The following is a 19,268-nucleotide window of genomic DNA, read 5'->3' as shown; positions in this document are numbered from 1 at the left end:
ATATCATATATACATATATCTAAATAATATAATGGAGATGGGAGACTTGTATTTACATTCCTAATGAGCTAGATTATATACAAAGGTAAAGGAAATTTGCATTCACCTTCACCCTACGACAAAGGAAACATGATGTCTTCAATTAAAAACTAGTCGATATTATAGGAACTACAAAGAAGTTCCGACCAAGACATGTCGTAAGCACTACAATAATATCGCTTAAACATTACAATAAGATCATTACATCTTAAGAAAGCGGTTAATTATGTCTTCTTCTATCTCTTCTTTCTTGACCAAATCACTACTAAGCTCAGCAATTGTCTTCTTCAATTGTGCAATAATTTTGTTTTTCTCCCAAATTTCGTTTCTAGCTTCAATCAAAGCTTTCTTCTGCCATCCAAAATAGTTATATAGTTTTATATTCATTACATTCCACATACAGTATACTATGTGAGGTGAAAACAAGTTTAATGAAAGCTTGTTAAAACTAAGCTTGAGAGTAATCACTAAACCCAAGTTAGTGGAATATAAACCCCAAGACGAAGTAAACGGAACCCAAACATTTTTTTAATTAAACCCACATGGCATAATAGGGGATAAAGTAATCACTAAACCCAAGTTAGGGGAAATATAAACCCCAAATCCTATTCTGATAGTTATATAGTTTTATATTCATTCCATTCCATTTACAGTATACTAAGTTAGGTGGAAACAAATTTAATGAGGGCCTGTTAAAACTACGCTTGAGAGTAATCACTAAACCCAAGTTGGGGGAATATAAACCCCAAGACATAGTAAACGGAACCAAAACTTTTTTGTAATTAAACCCACATGGCATAATAGGGGACATATGTATTTAGATGCTTCATTACGAGGGAGTGTTAAAACTATACTTGAGAGTAAACACTAAAGCCAAGTTAGGGGAATGTAAACTCCAAAACCTAGTTAATGGAACCCAAACCTTTTTGAATAAAACTCACCTGACATAATAGGGGACATATGTATGTAGACTCTTCATGAGCAAAATCAAATAGAAAGATAGGGGGTATGATAATAGAACACTTGACATCAAATACTAAACCCAAGATAGAAAAATATAAACCCCAATCCAGCACAGAGAAGCGAAATCTATAGTAAACTTATATACAAAGCTTGTAGTGACATGTATATTCTGGTGGACATTTTCCATTCCATATACTGTATACGTCACTTGGATACAAATCTAATGGGAGAGTGGTAAACCTACACATGACGTTAAACACTTAACAAAAATTAATAAAAACAAGTACATATGAAAGACTAGGAGGATGGTGAACCGATAGAAGAATGGAAATAGTATTAGGGGCTTTACTATTAGAGATGAAATGGAATAGTTTGACATGTATACTATTTGTCTTGTTAGTGTAGCTGAATTCTATTCCACTTGTTAATTAAATGAACAACAAAACGGACATGGCGAACTTACTAATCAAACCACACCAAAACTACACATAATGGTTAAGGCCAGTTCTTTTGAACATGCGCATACTACTCAAACAACACAGAATCACCGGTAGCAAATCAAGCAATTGCAAACTTATAGTTTACTAAATATCCTGGGTGAGTGATTCCTGATTACTATGTCATTCGAAGTGGAAACCTAAAATGACAATACATACTATGATATGACAGGATATAATATACTACAAAAAATGGTTGAGTGATTCCCGAATACTATGTCATTTGAAATGGATAATTCCAAGCAATAGTAGTATAAACAGCTTCATACGATCTGTTATTGGCTCCTTCACGATGATACATAGAACTAGTAAAAACCCTAATTTTGACGAGATAGAATAATCAAAACAGAGAAACAGAGAAGAAGCATAAGGAGGCAAGAACTTACGGTCGTGGCAGAGAATTGAGAACCCCGCGGCGATATGAAGTTGAAGACACCGGCGGTTTTACTTGGCTCTGCCGAAACCGTAACGCGTTAGCGAAGATGGAGAGAACCGAGAAGCAAAATAGAAGACGGAGACGATCTGAAGCGAGAACGACGGAGACGGAGGCGAGCGGGTGGAGGAGATTTGTAAGAGAAGCGTATGGAGGGGGAAGAACCGTAGATGAAGAAAGTGGGAATGGAGGTTGTGTGGAAAGGGAAGAAACACGATTTACTTAGGGGTTAAAAGAAAATGATTTTTCATTTTTTTTCATAGCAGGTGAGCCGGTAAATTAAAGAGGGTCTTACAGTAATATTATGTATATATCACGGCGTATATCGATCCGTTAGGGTTAAGTGCTAGTCCTCTAATTAACGTTTTTTTCGTGGCTATATGCCCCAATTTCCCTTTAAATTTGTAATAATAACAAATACATTTATAAAATAAAAAAAATATACACGGAGGTGCAGATCAAATCTAATTTATATTTAAATATTTATCATGATCAGTCAATGCAGTGAAAAGGAGATTAAGACATATTTTGTATTTGATCAATTTAACGCCCAATAATAAGGGGAGTGACGGGGTGTAATGGCGATCTTTGCAGACGAGAACGTGGACACTCGAAAAACCATTAAATGGTTTGCAATAATTGTTAGTGAAGTAAGGGTTTTGTATTTAATACGTTAAATGTCAGGATTAGGTCTGACATTTTGTTAAAGCGGTCCCTTAGTTGCATGCCCATTTCGATATTATTCAGATACAAATTTGTAGGTAATGATGAATTAATGATATATTAGGATAAGATTCGCGTTCTATGTTCTTTTCATTACAAAATTAACCAAATGTAATTGATGTTGTTATATTAGAAATTTGTTTAAAAAAATCTAAATAGATCCCATAAAAAGAAGGTTTAGATATACTGGAAAACCTGATCCAAACAAATGTGCCACAAATATCACATTCATACTATCACTTTTCATGTTTACACTAATTACTTTTATCTTCACTTTTAATAAAAGGTAAAAAACATTTATATCCCTAGGATTAACTAATATATACTTAATGTTTAGAGTTGAGGAGTAGAGTAAAATTTTGAAATGTGAAATTTAATATTCTAATAAATAAATATATTAAAAAATTAAAAAAATAACTTCAAACATAATTTTTGATTTTCAAAAAGAAATTTGAAAAAAAATTATAAAAAATTGAATTTGAAAAGTATAATTCGGAAACATTTTTTTTGTGTTTTTATTTATTTAAATAATTATTTATTATATATATAGAGAACAAAGATAAAAGAGTATTTTACCACTTAATGAAGAATGTATTTTTGAAAATATTTTTTTAGTAGTGGTAAATATAAATAATTGTACCATGAAAGTGATAAATATGAAATTCCTCTATGAAAAGCGCTAACCGCATAAACAAGAGCCCAAAATTGCACAAAGCACTGGCGCCACCTAGAAAAAGTGATCATCACCAAAAAATAACTATGCAAAGTATAAACTGAGGTGGAGGTAACAGTAAAATCTAAGAATGATCAGAGCGTGATTATTGGAGGTTCTTAGGATGAAGTTCTTAGCGAAATATAAGAATCCGTCTCTTAACTTTTAACTAAAAAACATAAGATCCGGCTCTTAAATATCTTATTTAAGAGCCGGTTCTTAGCTTTTTTAGTTAAAAGGTAAGAGACAAATTTTTATATTCCGCTAAGAACTCCACTCTAAGAACCCTTCAATAATCATGCTATTAAGATCCGGTTTCAAGGAATTGTCGCCGTAATTAACCGCTACATGATTTTTTTTTATTTCTTTTCACGATCTTCCATTGTCTGAGAGTTAAAAAGATATCTACATCTCAACTAATCACTTTCAAACTTAATGTATGATTGATACCATTTTTTAGTTATCTATAAATTAGATCCTCAACTCAAACTAAATCAATATTAAGTCATGTTCTAAAACTTGGCCGCCTAGCCAGTTTAGCGGCCGAGTAAACGTTCAATGGTAACCAAGCGTGGCGGATTGAAGCTATTCGGTCAGAAAATCAGATCTGGATTTCTTTTTTTTAAGTTTTTGGTAAATTCAAGTTATAAATCGATTTATCCCCCCGAGTATCTATGAAGATTGAGCAAAAACAACAAATAAACCCAATGATTGAAGCTTCTAGAAACGTAAATTTACACAGCCATCGCGTTTTAGTTGCAGAAAAACAGAAATACATATATGGAAGACAAATGGTAAATGACATTCTTATCCTTCATTAAAAAAAGTGTAAAAGAGAGTCAAAATAGACTCTACGGACATCAAACTCAGGCTGTTTGGTTTAACTAAAGTACGCAAACCGCTACGCCATGACTACATTACGGAATATTAACTAAAATATATTATAGATAACCAAAATAAAACGCCGATTAATCTGCCATATTATCTCCAATTTGTGATACAGTGCTAGGTCCTGCCCGACCACATGCGTTACATCTAGCGAGTTTCCGAACACATGTTATAACCAGAGCCGTGTTATAGAGATGTGTTACATGCGATATTTTTTTAATTATCTATATATTTGTTAGAGTTAAATAACAAATTATTATTATTTGTTTCGAAAAATGCTGATATGTTATGGGTGGATTTTTACTTTGTATTTTTCATATTAGTTATGTTTCTTTGTATTTTAGTTTATGTTCTTATGTGATCTATCTAATAATTTTAGATATTTTGCAACAAAATTATTGTTATCAGTTTCTAAAATAAAAAATATCTATTTTTATTCTAGTGTGAAATATTTTTTTTACTATACTTCTTATTAGTTAAGTGTGTTGGTAATTTTAATTTTGGGTTGAAATGTGATATTATTATCAGAAAATTTAATTTAATCATTTAAGTTAGGTACTAATTTATGATTTTTTTATTGAAATTTTTGTTCTAAATGATTTTTTGTGTTATAATACTCATATTTGTACCATCATTTTGTATTACTATTATTGGTCTCTAGTCTCTGACTCTCTGTACCATTTGTTTTATTCTGCTGTATTTCGTACAATCTAGATCTGTACTACATCACCATTTGTTACCTATAACCACTTTCTTTTGTACCGTTGTTATTTGTACTGCCTATTCTCGTAGTTCCTTTTTGGGTAATCTTCTTAATTTGTACTATCAAATTTTGTACTAAACTCTACGATTGGTCACATAAAAAGATGAAAAAATAGTCGAAAAAAAGATGAAAAATCTGTACTATCAGCGTAACTTGACACCAATTAGAACCATTGTACTTCTCATTTTAGTAGTTACAAAAGTGTAGTGTCCTTTCGTACTATCAACTTCTGTACTAACTTGATGATTGGTTACATAAGATGTACTAACATAACGTAATACAAATATAAGTACGAGCTCAGAACACAAGGCAATGATGTCATTTCTGAGGTCAGTGGCAACGATCCCACGAGCTGCATCTGCGACTCCGACCGAGTCTTCACTCCATTCTTTCTCCTCTACCAAACCTCAGACATTCCCCTTTCCATCTTCTCACCGATCTTTGCCTAGACTTCGTTGGGGATACAAGAGAATCTTTGCTAGCTCTCCCATGGCGTGTGTTCCTCAAGGTTTGTGCTTTTAAACCATCTTCTTATGGATAACTCGGTTTACCATATAACATTGGTTTGGTCGGATTGCATTTTTTTTTAGTTTCAGCTACTGCAGTATCAGAATTCAAAGGCCCAGCCATCTTCGGTGTGGTTCGATTCGTTCAAATTTCCATGGAAAATGTAATAATTGAAGCCAGTTTTGGTGGGTTGTCTCCAGGAAAACACAGTTGGTGTATCAATGAGTATGGAGATCTCACAAAAGGAGCTGCTTCTACAGGGAATATATACAATCCTTTACAAGATGATGAAACCGCCACACAGGTTTGAACCGAACCAATCCAAACCGGGGACTATTTAAAATAAAATATAATGATATAAAATTTGCCATGTTTGTTATATAAAATAGCTACCAGGCGACCTAGGAACGTTGGAGGCAGACCAAAATGGAGAAGCGTTATATACGGTAAAGAAAGAGAAGATGAAGGTAACGGATCTGATTGGACGAGCTGTTGTGGTTTATGAAACAGAGGATATGTCGTTACAGGGGATTACTGCTGCTGTTGTTGCTAGAAGCGGAGAAGTAGGAGAGAGTTGCAGAAAGCTTTGTTCTTGTGATGGAACCACCGTTTGGGAAGCTACTGTTTACTGAGTCATGGCCATAAAATAATTATATATTCTAAAGTCTGAATGCAGATCCAAAAATTGTTCGTTTACAATTTTCTTTTCCTTCACATATGTTCTGTATTTTCTTATATTATTGTGTGAATATATTCAATAAAGATCTAGTGGATTTGTGTACTCTTTTCATTTTTCTTGAGTTCTCAACCGATCAAAAGAATTATAAACGTTTTTCCGAAGTACATTTATCCAAAAGGGGATCCAAAACATTACAGTCACTGGTAATATGAACCTCTGCTCCAAATGCTATCACGACCTCAGAGTCACCCAAGAAGCCTCCTTCGAACCCGAAACCTCCCTTGAATCTGCTCTTGCGTCGTCATCATCATCATCAGAGAGCAGTGGAACGGCTGCACAGACTAGTGCCAAGACGAGGAGGTGCTTGAGCTGTAACAAGAAAGTGGGCTTGATGGGGTTTAAGTGCAAGTGTGGGAGTACATTCTGCGGAGACCATAGATATCCCGAGAATCACGAATGCGAGTTCGATTTCAGAGGACAAGGAAGAGATGCGATTAGCAAAGCTAATCCCTTGGTGAAGGGTGAAAAGGTCAAGAGATTCTAAGTAAAAGAGTAATCTGAATGTTTTTTTTTGGCTATTAAAGATGATCCTTGTGTTACTTATATGTATATGTAGCTATGGTTATACGGTTTGATTGCTCTAGGGATATGTTAGATCGGTTTGTGTTGTTGCTATTGATTTGTCTTTTTTTTTGGTGGAGTGTTGGTTTTTGATAAAATTTGTTTATAGAAATGTGTGTGTGACAGTGTGAGTTCTTGGTACTTGCCTCATTGTGGAATTAGTCGGTTGCTTTCTTAATGGTTTCTATTTCATCAACAGCATGGCTAAACATTGACCTTAGGACTTCAAAAATTATATAGATATAGGTTTTCATAAAAAAATTTTTAAACCCTTAAATTTATAAAAAGAAAATTTAGTTGACATTTTTAATAAGTCGTCTAGGGTCCCTAACTCTCATGGCTGGTCCTGAATAAACACTCTATTTTAGATGTTGTGGCTTCTCACTGTCTTGAGCTCTACAGTGCGTCAGCTCAGCCGGACATGTTCACCTTGTGTTTTGGGTACTTATTGCAGCTAGAGAAAGATGCATTGATTGAAAAAAAAATTGGCTGATGAAAGAGTTTATGTTAAAATAAATTATTTATTTTAAATGAAAAACACAGCACACAAACTTCATTCAGCAACAAACTCCAAAATACTTCAAAGAAACTAAATGTGAAAATTCATTTTCAGCATATGAATGGAGCATCAGCATTACTATCGCTGCAATATAGCCCCGGTTGTTGAGGATAACATTCATACTCAAGAAGCTCTTTCACACCTAAAACCAGTTCTTTGTTTGTGATCTTCTTACCTTTTGTCTCATCAAGTATTATCTGTATTGCATCGCTGAATGCTCCATATGCTTGTCCCTTGGTGCGTACATCTCCTGAAGTCTGATCAGTCTGACATCCACTTAGCAAAATGCCCTTGTCTTTCTTTCTCACCACTTGTTTCTTCGTCGCCGCCTTGAGGCCTTCAGTTTCCTGCACTTTTGGAGATGCATCTTCTCCAAACGCATGGAGAAGAGACCTCCTGATACTCCCCACCTCTATATCATCATTTCCTGTTTCTTGCTTTAGCATATTGATCATACTCTCCAGAGACAGAGATCTGTTTACCACATGGACTCCGTTCCTCATCTCTTCTTGTTCAATCTCCTCAGTAGTCTTTACTGCTTTCCCCGCCTTCTTGGTGCTCTCTCCTATCTGCTCCTTGGTTGCGTCAATGAGACCACCACTATGACAAGAGTCCGAGACGATTGTAATGGAGCAGTCTTCAGGCACTTTATCAACAATCTCCCTGATTTCATCATCTGAAAAAAAAAACAATTTAGATGGTTTGTATTCTCTCACCAAAGATAAAAAACAACATTAGAAAACTATCGTACGCACCAGTGATGTTGTTCATATCACAGGGAACAATACACTCATCGAAACCAGTATCATCGTCTTCACCAGTCTCCGGAGGCAGCCTCACACCGTGTCCACTGTAGTGTACGAAGAGAACATCTCCAGGGTTAGCTGATCCCACAAGCTCCGACAATGCCTGTCGTATGTTCTTACCAGTGGGTTGGATCTTGGACTTGTCGGTATCAATCAGCTCGGTGATGTTTTCCTCTGAGAATCCGAACCGGTCAACGAGGCATCTGTGCATTCGCTTGACGTCGTTGACGCAGCCACGTAACTCTCCCTCGGTTCCTGGGTAGTTGATCCCAATCAGTACTGCTTTCTTCACCATTGGTGATGATTTGATGATTTGTGTTGTGAATCTTCTTATCATTTTGGATAAATTTATCGTAAGATGTTTTGATTGTTCACGATGTTATAAGTCAACCTTTATGTTGATGAAAGATGCTTCTAATTTTCGTTTTCAATTTTTTTTTGTTAATGGCTTATTTATTTATGTATTCTTACCACGGACTAAACGTGAAATGATGATTATAAAAATCAAACAGAGAATGCTGGATGAGCTGTATTTTGTTTACTATAGTCTTTTATTGGTAACCGAGAGGTTCCGTTTGAGCTGTAACATATTTTATTTTGTTTAGCCAACTTTGCATGTGGTTCGGCCATAATTGGTTTTCTTTTTTTCTATGTTTTAAAATGCGTTTTTGTAAATGAAAAAAAAACTATTAAATGGGTTTGTGATTTGGATTTGGTGGAGTCTTTGTTCTGTAATAGTCTAAGAAAATAATTAAACAACACATGAAATTATCGTAGGTAGTTTATACGAATGGATTTTATTGATCTTTATTCACTTCTTAACCGTTAATCTATCACATGGTTCTAAAGAACATTTGTGAATACTATAAAATTTCGATTAATCTTTCATTATATTTTGGATTGGTTTCTACGAACTCGTTATATATTTTCTGGTAGAGCTTGATACATCGGAGATTATCTAACAAACTTAGTAGAATGTCTTGGTGTGTTATTAGTTTTGTCTACTCCGTTAAACATCAGAAACGTTGAAGAAGTTGATAATAATTAGACATTCTTAATAAAAGAAGATCAAATTTAAGTGACTAATGGATAACCAAACCGTTAATCAACCACTTAGAATAGCGTTTTCTTGATGCTGAGGATGTTGTCTCTGAGAAGCCTCCTCATGATTTTACCAGAGAGAGACTTGGGAATTGAATCCACAAAATGGACGGCTCTGATCTTCTTGTAGTGAGCCACATTTGCCGCAACAAAGCTAAGGATGTCTTCTTCTTTCTCTTTCGCTTTTGGATTCATAACAACACAAGCCACCGGAATCTCTCCCGCTTCCTCGTCCGGTAACCTTTGCTCATTATTTTATTCCAAATTATTTATTTTAATTAACCATTCTTGAAAATTTTAATAATTAGACGGCAATGTATATACTCACGGCACGACGGCTACGTCTTCAACTGATGGATGAGTGAGTAGAATAGCTTCAAGCTCCGCTGGAGCCACCTGCCGGAAAATAAACAACTCTGTTTTTAGACATGTAAATGATTTACTTAGACAAGACTGAACCATAACCAAACCAACTTTAAGGTTTTAACTGTTGCAAACACAAGTATATACGTAAAAGTTTAGTAGACACAAATAAACAATTAAAGGCATAATGAGACGTTGATTAACTTTTTGATTCAAAATAAAACTGCACACAAATATGAAAATCCAATCTGGACCAAAAACGGAGTTCAGTATAACATTCTCAAACCGGAAATAACCGAAAAAGAAAACCAAGCTAAGATACTTGTGAATCAAGTTACCTGAAAGCCCTTGTATTTGATAAGTTCTTTGATGCGATCAACGATGAAAATGTCTCCATCATCATCAATGTAACCTATATCTCCAGTGTGAAGCCAACCTTCTTCATCGATCGTCTTCTCCGTCTCTTCCTTGTTCTCGAAGTAACCTTGCATCACACATTGGCTCCGCACACAGAGCTCACCAGAAGTGTTCTTCGGAAGCGACCGGCCAGTGTCAGGATCTATGAACTTCACCTCGAGATTGGGAAGTATAAAACCGACAGAGTTTCGTTTCGCGATTCCTTGTCCTTTATCAGGATCACCGTGAGTTAAAGTAATGCAGCTATGCTCCGTTAATCCGTAAGCCTATTAACACATTAATGAAACCTAGATTGAGAACAACAATAACAGAAAAGGACCAAACACAAACACAAGGAGTTGGTTCCGTTGTGCCTCTAGTCCGAACTCCTCTTAGTTAATAATAATAATAATAAAAAAAAAACATAAAAGGTTTTAGGTATTTAGAACTTGCCTCTTGGACTTGAACATTAGGAAACTTGGCTTCAAAGGCAGTGAGAAGCTCGGGGGCTAAGGGAGCAGCAGCCGTCATAACAGAACGGAGTTTAAGCTTAGAAAGATCAAACTCATCGACGATCGGATTCTTGACAAGATTCAATATAATAGGTGGAACAATAGGCGCAAACAAGACCTCATGAGTAATCAAAGCATTCAAGAAAAGCCTTAGATCATACCGACTCATAGCAACAACTTTGCCTTTATTCTTCATCGTAGCACAACAGATTCCAACGATACCGTAAATGTGAAAGAACGGAATCAAACCAAGAGTCACGATCTGGCCGATCATTTCAGACCGGACGCTGAAGAGAGTAGAGCAAAGATTTGCTATGAGGTTGCGATGTGTGAGCATCACTCCTTTTTGTAATCCTGTTGTGCCTGAAGAGAAAGGAAGTGCACATAGATCTGTCTGAAGTATCTTCTCTCTGTTGTTATCTCCAGATCTGTCTCCTGCTTCTAGAAGATCTTTCCAGTTCACTGCTCCTTCGATCTTCTCTTCACCTAACACTATTACCGGTAAGCCTAAAGCCTTCACCTGTCCAAAATAGGTACATTATATGCGGATCAGTAGATTTTGATAGAACCAAACTCGAACCAAAATAGATACCGGAAAAAGAACTCAATCTTAAAGACTTAAACCGACCAGTTAGGACTGGTCCTAAAGTTTTCTGGAACTTGAACAATTATGATCAAACATAAATTTAATTTAATCAATTTAGGGACCAAATGATATATACATCTTACCTATTGTAATATTTTAGGGATCATAGATAAATGTTTTATTTTGCTATGCGTAGGACTGGCTCTGCAAACAAACTTCCACTCCAAAACCAGGTCTAAACCTTAATCTTATCTTAGTCCAACCAAACAAAATCAACCAAGTATATTTGCATATATTAATTAAAATCGTTATTTTGTTAATTTTTCATACTGAATTCAGACAAAAACTATACCAAACCCGAATATAATAGAACTAAATAAATAAATAAATAAAAATATAGAAAACACATTTGAATTTTCAAAAATAAGATTTCACCACCAAACCAACATTTCACCATGAACTAAAATAACACACGGTTATAACAAGTGATAAAATCGGGCATACCAAATACTAAAATAACCGAAACGAACCAAATTATATGTCTAGTCTTAAACATTTATATGCACAGACACAAACATACAAAGTACCCTATGTATTTTACCTTTTCGAAGTTAGTAGAATCAGTGATGATTCCTCTAGCACCAGAAGCTTCAACTTGCTTCTTGATCTCGGAGACAAGAGCCGTCGGATTAGCGCCAGAGAAAACTCCACCGGCGGACATAATGCCAAGGGCAATAATCCCATACTCGGCGACATTTGGTAGAACCACAACCATTACTTGACCTTTCCTTAGTCCAAGTGAGGTCAACGCTTTGGCTAGCCTCTTTGTATCTCTCACTACATCACCGTACGTGACGGCTTTACCGGTCACAGCTTCAACGAACGCCACATTCTCTGTGAATTCTTCTACTCCTTGGAGCACAAACTCAGGCTGAACACAATAAATTAAGTAATTCTCATTAGGATAGTCAAACAAACCGAATACAATCCCACATACTCATATTCAAAGAGTTTTTCTTTGTTAAAAAAATAACAAATTCAAATCCATACCAGTGTAAGCTTGTCGGGAATGGGCACAGATGGATATAGACTGCGGAAAATGTGTTCATTGTCTTGCTTTTGAGTCTCCATTTTCAGATGAGTTGAATTCGATTTGAGTTATTACAAAAGAGTTATTATAAATAGGAGGATATTTTCTATTGTTCATACGTCATGTCATATCATATGTGTGTACAAACCAATATTGGTAATTAAGAGGAAAGTAGAGGTTAGTCCTTCTTTGCCTTTCTTAGACATAGGTGAAGTTTTGTTGAGTCACAGAAATGTTGTTCTTAGAACGAATTATTCATTAACTGAAAATTTTCAATAAAGAAAGTAAAAAACTGAGAGTGACATACATTGCATATGTGTGAAAGAGAGCAATAAAAACATTACGAGATACCAAAAAAAAAAAATACAATCTGAGAAGAAGTTAACACTTCTTCTATACAAATTACAAAAATGTATTGTGTATGTGTATGATCAATATGTCCTCTACAGGTTACATGCATGGAGACTCATTCACTCACTCCAGCTATCTGAATCGTGGTCGTCGTCGCTTCCCGCCATTGCCTACATAAAAATTAACACATCAATAACTTTTTTCTCTTTTTTATACATGTAATTTTCCAAATTAAACCAAATAAGGTTAGAGAGAGACATGGCGAAGACTATTGGCTTTCTCTAGAATTGCAGCGACCTTCAAGTTGGTTATGGGAGCAGCTACTTGAAAGTTGTGTCTCACCGATGCATCTGCTGGTCTCAAGTTGAATGACTGCTAATGCATTTTATCAGTTATTGGTTTATACTAAACTAGTGAAGCCAAAAGGAAAAAAAAGAAGAAGATAAGTATAGAGCGTTTGACCTTGCTGCGTATGATCTCCAGTAGTGAATCATTCTCATCCACTCGAGCTCCAAGTTGTGTCCTGTTTCTTTCAGACACCTTCCTCAACTGTAATTAAACAAAAAAAGTCAAGTGATTAACGTCAGAGAGATAAATACTGAACTAACCATAGAGATATAAAATTTAAGGTAATTAATCACCATGCTTCTATCGATGCCAAGAACAAGAGACTCCTTGTCTCTTGGAAGCTTCTCAACTTTCTCATTATATTCATATGATTTATTATCTCCTTCTGTTTCTCCTGGTGGTTCTAGTGGATGATCAAGCTGAGGTTCCTCTTCTAGCTTTGTAAGGTTAGGATTGGTATGCTCTTTTAAGTTCTGACTAAACCACTCAAGTGCTTCTAAGCCTTCGGTTGATTCTGCCTCTGGTGTAGCTTCCGGTGTGAGTAGTGACTCCCAAGCAACTGATTCTGAAGGAGACTGTTCCTCCTCGGTTGCTTTAGATGGTTCATTCAGAGTAGTTTTTGCTGAAGTTAACACTGCTTCAACTGGATCAACATCAGTATTGTGGCTTTCATCTGCGGTAACTGAGGCTTCTGACTGATCTAGTGCCTCGGTCCCTTGAACTAATCCATTATGTATCTTCTCATCCCTGTGAATGTAGAAACTGTTGTTCCCAAGTGATGGCACTGGAGAGAACTGAGTTTCTGTTGTTTTGACAGAATCAACCAGCTTCCCCATCCACCATTGTGTTGGAGGGAGAGGCGGGAGAGGAGGCGTTATTTCAAGATCTTCCATAGGTGTTACATGGAGGGACGTGGAGAAGGGAGCCATGGGCACATCCAAGCAATTTTCTTGATCAGTCGGATCCATGGAGAGAACAGACTCAGGGATATTACCATTTAGTGATGTGATATCTCCTTGGTGTGGTGCATTAAGAGCTTCTACTTCAGCTTCATTTTCGTTGCATGTTAGTGTTTCCTCTGAAGTTGAATACTGAACACCAAGAGGAACATCTTGTGGAGGAAGAGACTCGGCTGCTGCTTCTGCTGTTGTATTTTCTGAGTCTGTTTCAGATAGACTCTCTTGCCCTCCTTGGCTATGTGTCTGTATGTAATACTCAGGTGACAAACATTCTTGAGTACCTAAAAGACACTCTTCTGGATCTACTTCTAAGGCTACTTCGGGGACGGTCTCACTGGCCTTATCATTCAGGCTAGTATGGTTATCACCCGCACCATCTCTTTGAGTATCAGTACCATCACTACTCCCAGCTGCAATAATAGGCATGTTTTGTGGATCCTCTTTTCCAGAATATGATGATATCTCAGCTAGATCAGAGTTGGCTAATGCGTCTTCTTGCCAATATGAGGCCGAGGGGGTTATGTTTCCTGTTTGAACATCTCTCGGAGTATCTAACATCAGAGTTTCAAAAGTTGAAGCGTGTCCAGCGTGTTCGTGTTCGGTATTCACGGAATATCCATCTTGTGAGCTGGTTTCATCTTCTTCTTTCGGGACAGCACTGTCATGTATTGCATCAGCATCCACAGATAAATCTTCAAAGTTGTCAAATGTGCTAATATGCTGGTTTTGAATAAGAAGACAATCAGGCTCTTTCTCTGTCTCTTGATTGGTTAAGGAACAGAACTGGTCTTCTACTAAACCGGTTAAAGACATCTCAGATCCAGTCTCCACACTAAAAACATGTTGAGAATGATCATCCTCACCGTCATTTGTTTGAACATCTTTGGTACCCTCAGATGCTCCTTCCTCCGTTGAGTGGTGCAGAACATTAGCAGCCAGGACCCCTGTTTGAGTCACATCAGCCTTGTCTGCTTCCGTCTCTGTGGAAGCAGGTGGTGCATCTGTGTCATTGTAAACCATTGCTCCTCCTCCCTCTCTTTCATCATCAGCAATGGCTTCCATTTCCCTCTCTTTTCTAGTCTCTCCATTGTTTGGATAAACCAAAGAAGGTGTTGACAGGTCCACTCGTACGTTGCATGTTGCAACTTCATCAGTTTCCATTGCTGAAGATGACTGATCCAGTGTCTCATGAACTCTTTCACAGTAGGGCAAAGAATTCTTCAGGAACTTCTCCATGTAACCTGTCCCAGAGCTTGAGTTAATTGGAGGAGGTCCATTCAGATGTCTTCTCTTTAGTTTAACTGTAATTTCTGGATCTTCAGCATGGTCCATTAAGAAGAGCTGATTCAACCTGTACCATCCAAAAAGCAGATTGTCACCAAATCAAAGAGTTGATCATATGAAACTTCAGAAACAGTAATGACTTGAGAGAAAACTAAACATAAAGCATATGGGTGCTCACTTAGCATGTGATGTTTGTGAATCCCCAAGTGTTCTCTCTCCATTACTAATGTGTGATGCTTTCTTCTGTAGATGAAAAATATTGTACCACATAATATACACAAATTATGCATTCCAAATGCTTGTTTTGGAGAGACAAGTGACAAGAGTAGTTAATAAAATACCTTTGGTTTGATTGGTCTCTCATCTTTGCTGAGTTGTGATGCAGTAAGCTTCTTTAACAAAGATGGGTCAGAGTAACGCTTCAAGCATGATCCAGACCCATCAACATCAAACCTTAATTAAAAACAGCAGAAAAAAGACAAAAAGACAAAAAAAAACTTGTAAGCCAAGTTTTACTATAATGAAAATTTCTGAAACTTCCTTGAATCTACTGAAAATTGTACTTGTCAAGAAGGTAGAGCTGGGGCGGACCACGACATTCCTCATATGAATCAATTATACAATGAGGCAACTTGTGTGGATAAATTAGATGTTCTTCTGTTTTCAAAGTAGAATGCCATTCCAATCCTGAAATATTGCATGACCTAATCAATCCTATGCCTGGAGTCTAATATCAAATATCAATACACTAGAATAGGCTGAATTGACATTTTAAAATGATGTGCAATGACTTAGCTCATCAATTCCACACAAAATTTCCATTTGCCTTGAATGAAATAAAATGATTATACCATCAACATAACACCTAAGAGCTCTTATAATACTATATATAAGCCAAAGTAAGATGACTTGCCTGGATCGTAAAAGAAAGTTGAATGATCGGTTTGAGACAAAATAGGTATCTCAACCGAATTAGGAACTTGTGCTTCAAGCTGTTGAAGACGAATTGCCAAACCTTGTCCTCGTGCTGAAGTTGTCATTAGTTCTTCATGCAGGTTATGGAACACTTCACCAGCAAACCTTAAATGTGAAAGTAAGGACAGAGTTGAAACATTGGTTTCAAATAAGCATGAGTAAAATTCCTAGATAAATACTAAAATGATAAACAAAACTCAAATGATCTCTCAAACGGCACCTCATAGCCAATAGGAAGAAAGAAACTTACTCAGCGAGGTCGCCAAGCTGGCGCAAAAGGCCGACGAGTCCAGCCATTGATGAACCTTCGAGCAAAACTTCAGCATCTTCCTTATCGCTGTAGAGCTCCTTATCCGCCAAGCCGTACTCGTTCCGTATCTGGTATCTCGTCAACGTCATTAGTGCTTCTACCTCCGAGAACAATCGTATTACTTTAAAACGAAACAATTAACGAGATGCTTCAACTTCTGTGGTAGACTGATAAAACTTATAAGTGTACAAATAACTAGTATCTCTCGGCTTGCTTACAGAGCGACAAACTTTGCTTAGAATCATAAGAGGTAATAAAACGCATCTAGTATAATTATTGCAATGTAATTATATATTTGTACGAATTATTTGTCTTCAAGTGGCTGTGGTTGAGATCAGTTAGCCCAATGGTTACAGCAACCTTCACCTAAGTTTTTTTATTATAAACATTTTTGTCTCCATTACGAATAGTAATCAGAAGTGTGAATTTATTTTAAATTAATTAAAGATCGAATGACCAAACTTCCTAACAGACATATATACATTATTTTAATTAACGGTTAAGTAGAAGACGTTGTGGGTATTAATTATATTTATAACGTTTTGGTAAGGCTATTTCTTTTGATTTAATTTCTTTGATACTGTAGACCACAACACAATACAAGGATGGACAACTTAACATGGAGTATTCGTATAAAGTCGTTTATACACAATTTACATATATATGGAGTTACTTGTTAAGTTACGAGACTGTCTAATTTGTGTATTTTATTGAAAAGGAAAATGATTTGGTACTGTGGTTAAAAAGCATCACGAAAGTAGTATCACCTAGGCTTCCAAGGAAAGATTATATGATTACTACGTTTAACTTTGTCTCTAGTATAAAGTATAGTTGGTACATTGTTAACGTTATCCTAATGAGTAATGATGAGCATGATTCGTGCTTGTGTCATTAGAAAGCCAAACGTCATATGACGACCATTTGAAATTGAATGGTCGAGGTGGAAAGCTCTACATGATTAGGCCTGATTAACTGACTTGAGCCCAGTTACAAAAATGCTAAGTGTTGCAGCCCATTACTTGACCCAATTGGATTAGATGAGATCTTTTTGACCATAAGAATTAGCAGGGTTATGCGTTCCGGTTATGCGGAACGCATCGTAGGTTGGTTTTGAAGCCGGTGGAAAAAGATCACCAAACACTACAACGACATAGGATTGTGTTTGTGACATGCTCCTTATATATAAATATGTAAAAATGAGCTATCTCGCTCAACTCAGCTCAGCTCATAAGCTCATAGTAAGTTCGAATCTTTCAAGAGTTAGCTCAGCTCATTTATTAGATGAACTTTAATACGTAAACTTGAACTCATATCATTAAAGATCATGAGCAAAACGAGATAGCTCGCGATTTAATATAAAATATTAATTATCATAAAATAAAATATTAAAATAAGTTTTATTAAGTCTTATAATATTAAAAGTATGATTTTTATATTATGTTTTATAAAATTTAAATGTAAAAAAAAAAATATTAAGTAAGATAATTACGAGTAATTTCTAAATTGTCTCTTAGGAATATTTTGTTTTACATCTAAATTTAAAGACAGATGATGGGTATATAAAATTTTCTTTTACATATTCTATATATATATCTAAATAAATTTGGATTTACATTGTAATTTTAGAAGATAAATATGATGATATAGAAATTATCTTATTTACATATGATATATATAATTTTAAGTATAAAAATGACCAAGCTAATGAGTTGGTTCATGTTCATTTAAGATTGTTCATATAACTCGTGATTTAATTTAAGCTTGTTCATTAAACTCATTTATTAAATGAATTTAAAAAATATAACTCATGATCATGAAAAATCAAGCTGAGCTGAGCTACCACATAAGTTATAGCTCATTTTGACACCCCTTATGTAAATTGGTGGATCCATCGATCATAGTCCTCTGAATCTATATTAAGTACTTTTTATCTTGTTAAATAATGAAGGTGAGATGAAAACACCTAATATTCACAAAAATGCAAACAAATCTTCAACAAACTCTATCATAAAAGCAAATACAAAGCAACATGAGCTTCTACATCACAACAAAACAACTCCTACTATTTTTTTTTTGTTTATTTCTTTGCTCGTGAGAGTATAACATATAAAGAATGTTCTACAGATTTTGTTCCGCAATTATATCATGGGATTTTGAAAAAACATGAACTGTCTATGAGGCATTTACATAAGCTTTCCTTATGGTTCTTCACTTTATGTTCGTACGAGTGTCTTTTCCTAAAGTTTTTGTATTTGTATTATGTATTTTTATTGATTTATATTTAAATATTGTATAGTTTTTTTTTGTAAAATAAAATATTGTATAGCTATTCGGTTTATCTTATTGTAAAATTTGCGTTCCTACTCTTGTTTTTGACGAAACCCAAGATTTTCTATGCTTTCGATGAAAGACAATATGCTTGAATTTTGGGATGTTATATAGGGTTTTTTAGCCCACCCAGCCTATAAAATATAAACCAGACCCTATTCTAGCCCTAATCCTATTTTAGTCCTAATAGTTTATGTTTGAAGAGCTGGATTAGGGTTAGTTCAGAGTTAGCCCATTTTATAAAATCTTTTAAAACACAAGCAAATAATATTAGCACGTGATTTACATAATTATAATAATTTCATTAAAAAATATATAATACACTCAAACAATGTTTTTCTGTTTTGGGAATTTTGAAATCAAGATTTTACGGAGAATTTAATTTTTACGGTTATGGCGAAAAGATAAGATTTTTCAAGTTCAACAAAAAAAAAACAAGATTTTGCGGTTTTGTTGAATACAATTTTGTGATTTT

At 35.4% G+C, this 19,268-nt stretch overlaps 5 protein-coding genes across 9 annotated transcripts; 2 read left to right on the top strand and 3 right to left on the bottom strand.

Annotated features, from left to right (window-relative positions):
- The first annotated feature begins 5,151 nt into the window (after positions 1-5,151).
- On the top strand, positions 5,152-6,308 carry LOC111197895 (copper chaperone for superoxide dismutase, chloroplastic/cytosolic). Of its 5 annotated transcripts, none has more exons than XM_022692445.2 (4): positions 5,261-5,526; positions 5,615-5,653; positions 5,726-5,829; positions 5,915-6,308. In XM_022692445.2, the coding sequence occupies exons 1-4, from the start codon at positions 5,331-5,333 to the stop codon at positions 6,155-6,157; spliced, it is 582 nt and encodes a 193-aa protein (XP_022548166.1). In that variant the 5' UTR covers positions 5,261-5,330; the 3' UTR covers positions 6,158-6,308. The 5 variants fall into 5 exon arrangements, with proteins under 5 accessions (XP_022548163.1, XP_013664380.1, XP_022548166.1 ...); XM_022692444.2 differs by having other exon boundaries at positions 5,265-5,526; positions 5,609-5,653; XM_022692442.2 differs by having other exon boundaries at positions 5,152-5,526; positions 5,609-5,829.
- A 79-nt stretch (positions 6,309-6,387) lies between these two features.
- On the top strand, positions 6,388-6,762 carry LOC106368863 (zinc finger A20 and AN1 domain-containing stress-associated protein 1). Its single transcript, XM_013808927.3, has one exon. It carries the CDS (start codon positions 6,413-6,415, stop codon positions 6,746-6,748), a length of 336 nt encoding a protein of 111 aa, XP_013664381.1. The 5' UTR covers positions 6,388-6,412; the 3' UTR covers positions 6,749-6,762.
- Positions 6,763-7,265: 503 nt separating this feature from the next.
- LOC106365271 (metacaspase-5-like) lies at positions 7,266-9,025 on the bottom strand. Its single transcript, XM_013804725.3, has 2 exons — positions 8,140-9,025; positions 7,266-8,060 (listed from the first exon to the last, which is right to left on the bottom strand). Exons 1-2 carry the CDS (start codon positions 8,525-8,527, stop codon positions 7,435-7,437), a joined length of 1,014 nt encoding a protein of 337 aa, XP_013660179.2. The 5' UTR covers positions 8,528-9,025; the 3' UTR covers positions 7,266-7,434.
- A 132-nt stretch (positions 9,026-9,157) lies between these two features.
- On the bottom strand, positions 9,158-12,328 carry LOC106368860 (4-coumarate--CoA ligase-like 1). Its single transcript, XM_013808923.3, has 6 exons — positions 12,199-12,328; positions 11,750-12,079; positions 10,504-11,082; positions 9,993-10,337; positions 9,620-9,687; positions 9,158-9,532 (listed from the first exon to the last, which is right to left on the bottom strand). Exons 1-6 carry the CDS (start codon positions 12,277-12,279, stop codon positions 9,304-9,306), a joined length of 1,632 nt encoding a protein of 543 aa, XP_013664377.1. The 5' UTR covers positions 12,280-12,328; the 3' UTR covers positions 9,158-9,303.
- Positions 12,329-12,492: 164 nt separating this feature from the next.
- LOC106368857 (protein SCAR4-like) lies at positions 12,493-17,565 on the bottom strand. The gene is made up of 9 exons (XM_013808920.3): positions 16,406-17,565; positions 16,094-16,260; positions 15,744-15,867; positions 15,522-15,633; positions 15,359-15,423; positions 13,231-15,247; positions 13,052-13,138; positions 12,848-12,961; positions 12,493-12,759 (listed from the first exon to the last, which is right to left on the bottom strand). Exons 1-9 carry the CDS (start codon positions 16,552-16,554, stop codon positions 12,709-12,711), a joined length of 2,886 nt encoding a protein of 961 aa, XP_013664374.1. The 5' UTR covers positions 16,555-17,565; the 3' UTR covers positions 12,493-12,708.
- Between the last annotated feature and the right edge of the window lie 1,703 nt (positions 17,566-19,268).

This window comes from Brassica napus, chromosome A9 (genome assembly GCF_020379485.1).
Source record: "Brassica napus cultivar Da-Ae chromosome A9, Da-Ae, whole genome shotgun sequence".
Lineage (NCBI taxonomy): Eukaryota > Viridiplantae > Streptophyta > Magnoliopsida > Brassicales > Brassicaceae > Brassica > Brassica napus.
This window is presented reverse-complemented; position numbering and strand designations above follow the sequence as displayed.